The 6,438-nt window shown below is 42.7% G+C and overlaps 1 protein-coding gene across 1 annotated transcript in view; it reads left to right on the forward strand.

Annotated features, from left to right (window-relative positions):
- The window catches only part of bean1 (brain expressed, associated with NEDD4, 1), a gene marked incomplete at both ends in the record, with an annotated part of 50,459 nt that extends 47,861 nt beyond the window's left edge, over positions 1–2,598 (forward strand). The window contains one exon of the mRNA XM_080528878.1: positions 2,208–2,598. Within this exon, the coding sequence (XP_080385004.1) occupies positions 2,208–2,598 (391 nt within the window). The remainder of the gene's footprint in view (positions 1–2,207) is intronic.
- Positions 2,599–6,438: the final 3,840 nt, after the last annotated feature.

Raw genomic sequence — 6,438 nt, forward strand, 5'->3', positions numbered from 1 at the left:
CCACCATTGTAAGTCATTGAATGTCATTCAGTCACGGTCGGTCAGTCAGTCAGTCACTTTCAGTGAAGCGTTGTTTGTTTGCCCGATCGCTTAGCGATAGGTCCATTGCGAACGAACCGCAGCCAAACATATTACTACTCTAAATGTTGTTCTCGTGGCACTGTGCAAGGGTAGTGAAGCACATATCCAGTCCATCATTAATAAAGATCTCATTCACTCGGGCTCCCATTGCCCTCTCATCCCTAACCCTTCATTAAATCTCTCACTGTATCGGCTGGAGGTGATGGGCTTAAGTTATCCCACCCAGGGCTGGACTGGGACAAAAATTAGGCCCTGGCATTTTTGGCCCAGACAGGCCCACCCCAATCTGTCGGACCACACCCACCAGCACAAAAATACTTGCCTTATATACTCGTCTTATATACTGTGCTGTACAGTCATTATGACAAACTGTAGTATTCCCCCAAACCACTACAAAGACGACTACATACAGTAAGCAATGGTACCAGTGCAAGTAGACCAGTGTACTCAGTGATCAGATTCCAGAGCGAGTTTACGAACGCAGCCTTGTTGTTCTACATTTTTTTTCCCATTATCAACCTATCATTGCGCTTTAGAGTAAAACAAAGCACGCAACTGTCGCGTCTACCTATATTTTCCTTACGGTTCCAACGGTTACAGGCTGACTCGGCCCGCTTCTTCTGTATCCTCTCTATTCTCTGTATCTGTACCCTGCTCCCGCTCCTCCCTGCCAGCCTCCTCTTCAACCTGTTGCTGTTGCTGCTGTGGTAAACTTGAGGGTGCAGCAAACATGTCCCTAATGTTTACACATTTGGCAGCATCTGCCTCGAGTTTCTTTTTGTTTTTCTCCCTAAGTTTTTCCCAGCCTCCCTTCCGTTTTAGTGTGCTTTTGCGCTCCATCTCTCTCAGTATCTATCTAGTAACTATCCAGGCTAACTAAATTTATTTTGCCGGCCGGCTCGGCCCAAAACTACCGCGAAACTGAGACGGAGGTCTGGTGCTGCGTGCGTGCGTGACCCCTGACCCCCCCCCCCCCCCCCCCCTTCTCTCTGTTGATTGGGCCAGCCCAGTGTCTGTATAGAAAATTGGCCAATGGGCCGCTGTCCTTGATTTATGGGCCGTTCAATGGTAGCTTTCGATTTATCGGCCGTTCGATGGTAGCTTTCGGCCTGGCCGGCTGGTAAAAAAATAAAATAAAATAAAATAAAATAAAAATATTTTATTTTATTTTGCCGGTCGGCTCGGCCCAAAACTACCGCGGCCCACCGGGCAAATGCCCGGTATGCCAGATGGCCAGTCCAGCCCTGATCCCACCACAGTGCTCTTCGCCGTTGCCTATCGACACACACCCGTTCTCTGACAGGGGTAATACTGTTGACAATTCCACAGATTCAGTTATACAGGTACTGTACATCTGGATTTCTCAATCCCCATATATCCCTGGGTCATTGGTCAATGGTAGAGAATGATATAAAAGTGGTTTCATGTACCTCATATGCATTTACATAATCCTAACTGAAATCTCTTGCTCTCATTCTCCATCTCTCTCTCTCTCTCCATCTCTCTCTCTCTATTTTTTCTCTTCTACACTCGTAGAAAAGGGGTTCCGAAAGGGTTCCTCACTGTGCTTGTGGGAGAACCCTTTGAAGAACCATTTTGGGATCCATGTAGAACCTTTTTGTGTACCACTTAGAACCTTCTGTAGAAAGGATGCTAGATGGTGTCCATCACTGTAAGCTAACAGAACACCTACAGTATTGTTTCTAAGATCCAGTGTATGAATGAAATGAAGGCAGGGAGTAAGGGAGGAATCGGGAGGAATAAGGGAGGAATCGGAGGACAGTGCATTTGCTTCTGTTTCAATATCACCTTGTTAATCTATGACCAGACATGCAGTCGATCAATGATTACATTTCTCATAATCTTCTATTAGATTAGTTGGGTCAACAGGCATCCTGCATCCTTGAGTGCCAGACAAGTCCTTCACTGGCAGCAGTGCTTTTACGAACAGATACTGTATCATCCCTGATCAATCCTAACAAATTGCACCTTTTAACAATACAATGAAGCTTCATCATTTATTTTTTAAAGACTACAGTATAACAAGACCGAGATACATGTCTCTAATATGAATCTAAATGATAATTTAAAAAAAAAACTCATAACCCATTCTTCATTTATTTCAGCTACGACGAATGTGTGGGGCCAGGTGCGACACAGATATACGTCCCTACTGATGACCCCCCTCCGTACTCCCTCACAGACCCCTGCCAGAGGGGAGGAGAATACCAGCTGGACGCCTACACCAGCCTGGAGATGGAGGAGCCTGCCTCTGCTGGAGCTTCCTGGGTCTCAGCCGGCAGCGCCTCCCACTACCCTATCAGACTGCAGGAGCTCAGACAGCAACCAATCGCCTCCATCTCCCTGTCGGCCCTCCCTCTGGAGGCTGCGCCCCCTTACGAGGCGGTAGTGGGTGAGCAGAACCAGCCCATCCCCCTGATGCCCATGGACTTGCTCAAGCACCAATCAGAGAACAGCAGCAGCCCCCAGCGACCGATCACTCACAGGATTCTGTAGAGCTGCACTTCCTCCTCACTGCTCTCTGTTCGAACAGCAACACAGCCCTTTACTCGGAGTAGGGTAGGGTAACACTCTCCGTTGCTTTCACCAGTGTCCCATTGTGCATGAACGACAGTGTATATATAAACGAGATGGACTTTCTGGACCAAAGATGAACGTTTAGGGTTTAACCCTTTACCAGAGCCTCCAATCCCTTACCTCTTAGACAAGGTGTGTCCCGACTACAAGACACCCAGCATCTATGATGGACTCTCCCTTTACAACTGGGACACTGCCATGAAACACAGGGCTAACTGTAAACCTGGGGTGGGGAGAGATGGGGGGGTCTATCCAAAGGGAATTCACCTCATACTTAGCTGTGAATTAAACATGACTTTAGGAAGTGTTTTCCTGCCCTCTCACTGCAGGTTTTCTGGTAAGCACTGGAGCACTAACAAGCACTTCAGTGATTTCAAATACTGTAGATTGTACTGTTAACACATCCTCATAATAATGCAAAAGCTCTTGAAAAAACACACAAAGGAAAGACTTCCTATTATTTAACATTCCATGACAATATTCCCATGTTATTGCAATCATTCCTTCTACATTCAAACAATATTGAAGAAAATATGTAGCAGATTTGTTGACTCCTTGTTTATGGCAATGCATTGTTGTAGATGTACTTTTGTGTGTGTTCTTTTCTTTTCTTTTTGCACTATTATATGAAATTAAGTATTTTAGATATATGATTTTGTATGATTTCAGGATATAAGCAGTTTAATTTGAGCTGGAACTCCCCCTACGGGGCTGTGGTCCGTTTTGATCCTGACTGCATTGTTTCAGTCTCTGAATGTGCGCTGGCAGGCATTCCTCTTCTGTTCTTTGTCATTACTCCTCTTTTGTGAAGAGAATCACTGTGAGTTTGGTTTAGTTGTCCAAAGGTTCAATTAAAATGAACTTAACTCATTCACATATTCACATTATGAAACAACCTGTGGCTGAGATACAGTGGCGACTTGAAGAACTGGGACATGCCTATTGTTTGGTGTAAAGGGCTCAGGCAACATTTTGTAGAGAGGCACATCTAACTGTAATACATCATTACCAAATCCAATATAATTAGTAATAAATATATATGTATTGCAATTTACTGTAATGAGGGATTTACTTTCTTTAAGCACTGACAACTTGAATATGCCAACAAGCAATTTTAGGTCTACTGTATAGTCAGCCTATGTACATAATATTTATCTAAATGCTGGAATTGCTTTACACTGTAGCGATGATACCTTAAAGGGATGTTCCACTTCTTTAAACAATGTTCTTAGTTTGACCCTGACCGTGGGTGTAGTTGATTAGCCCAGACAGTTTTTAGTTTAGATATTGAGTAGTGATACTTCGGACCCCATTCATTCCGGGATAATGTCCAAAACACCTTTCTGACATTCCAATTCAACTTATATTACTACAGAATCCCACTCTGAAGACTTTGTATGCAGTGTTTTTCTGAAAACTCACTCTGTTAAGGTGTAATACACAAAAAATCTTCAGATTGGGATTATGTCATGATGAGTTGGTTTGGAGTGTCTGCAAGGTGTTTTGGATATAGTTCCAGAATGACTGGGCCCTACATCTCCCTACAATGACTACTCCAGTAAGGAAGCAAAATATGTAAGCAAAAACTGTCTTGGCTAATCAACTACAACCAATGTCAGGACTAAAACACAGGACAAAACCTGTTCAAAGTGGAACATCCCTTTGATGCAACACTGATTAACAAAATCAAGAGCTTTCCTTTTCCAAATATGAGTGTTCTATGGGTTTTTGTTGCTTTGCTCTGTTGTTCAGAAATGTCTATTTTCATCAGTGCAACCCCAGAAGAAAAAAAAACCTTTGACAGAAATATTTGGGTTGTGTATATAAACTTGTGTTTGCAGTCCTCCTGTCACCTTTGCATTAGGCATCAACACTTCTTTCTCTCTCTATGTCCCTGTCTTAATGTCTCACTGCCTCACTCCTTCCCTGTCTCTGTCATTTCTCTCACCAACTCCCTATGTGAAGATGATTCATCTTTTATAAATTAATTCCTTGCATGATTCAATTGCTTGACATTGTGAAGGAAATGGTTATTAATACAGGTGAATTTTAAATGGCCCACTGTTATTTATTTAGAATACCGTAGTTTTATCAATGTGTAGCTACAACTGTGGAAAGACGCAGATAAGCATCTGGTGAGTTTCACCAGAATGTACACGTACAGTACACAAACACACACACACTCTTGACAGCATTCTGAGTGTCACTCCTCATCAAATGACTTTGAGAGAGTTCAAAACCAAATTCCAGTCTTTGCACTTGTGCATAGTCCATTTGTGATCAGTATTGTCATGTAAAGCCCATTAAATAAAGTCATATTTGGGCTGAGAATCCATTGTATAATAACTTGACAATGAGCAGTCTATGCTTACTATAGCTAGTGTAGCCACAAGATACAATGATGAGGGCTTGGGTCTCATGAACTGGAATCGAAATTCAGTGAATAGTACATAATCTTAGATTGTGTGTATTGTGATACAGACACTGTAGAAATGCATCTCTCTCTGCCTTTGTCAATAGAACCGCACTGTAGCTGTGTTGGAACACCTAGTCAGATACCTACCTAAAAATGCAGTTCCCTCTGGTCTTATGGTACATGATGTTGGTAGCATAGTAGCTACATATCCAACAGAAATGTGAAATTCTCTGTTATACATGTACACTTCCAATGTATTTGTTTCCCTGTCCAACTGTTGTACACAACTGTCCTGTGTGACAAATTGATTATTGTTTACTATAATCACAATTGTCAACGTATGTCCATGTTTTGTATTAGAGTTTTCATTCATTTATTATATTGGGGAAAGTAAATAAATTGGACCTCTCGGATTTGACTCTGTGTGACTGTTTTAGCTTCAGTAGCTATATCTACGATTTGCTACTCTGAGTATAGAGCAGAAGTCACCTTCTGTATTAGCAATCCATATTGGGTTATGCCAAATGTACACCTAGCAGTAGTAGAAATAAGAATAGCAATAGCTAGTAGTAGGCGGAAGGGGAGGGCAGAGGAGTTTGATGAGGGCGAAGAATGTTTGTGGCAAATCCAAGTGCAGAGTGGTGCATAATTATCCAGATTGACCAAATGTTTTCCCCAAACATTTCTTCCCATTGAATGCCGGCAGCAATGTATAATGCATGGAAATATGTTGTGATATCCTCAGTGTTGACAGCCATTTCCCCCTCTGAGTGTTTGGGGGGTTCAGCTAATGTAAATGAGCAAGAACAGATGGTCTGTGCCGTGGCTCTCCTCCTAATTACCCTCTTTGCCCAGTGCAAGGCTCCTATTAGAGCGTGCCAGAGGAAAGCTAATTTCATCTAGTGCCACTGCACTCTGGGTAATACGTCCACAGCGAATTGTTAGAATATTGCACCCAGATCGCATTGGCTGGGGAGTGTGGAATCACTTGAACTATGTCGTCCTTCCTGTTGTGTTGGAAAGGGAGACAGCCTTCTTCAGTACGTATGGTCTCTCTGTGGCCAATGGGAAGTGATGAGAGTGGTAACCTCTCAGGTGGAATACATGGTTTAATTAAAAGCGTAGTATCGGTGTGTCTTACACCAATGCTTTTAAATCCATGTGCCTTGCCCACAAGTCCACACTTCAGGGAAAGGAGAAAATAAAATGTGGACGCAGCATTACTGCCAACATTATCATAAATAAAAAGAGTACAATTCACAAATGTGTACCATGACCCAATACAAAAAACACAAAGCACAAATAGAATTCACTATCCACAAACAAACACCTTTATTTCTAGT

This window comes from Nansenia antarctica (assembly GCF_963989245.1).
Source record: "Nansenia antarctica genome assembly, chromosome: 4".
Lineage (NCBI taxonomy): Eukaryota > Metazoa > Chordata > Actinopteri > Argentiniformes > Microstomatidae > Nansenia > Nansenia antarctica.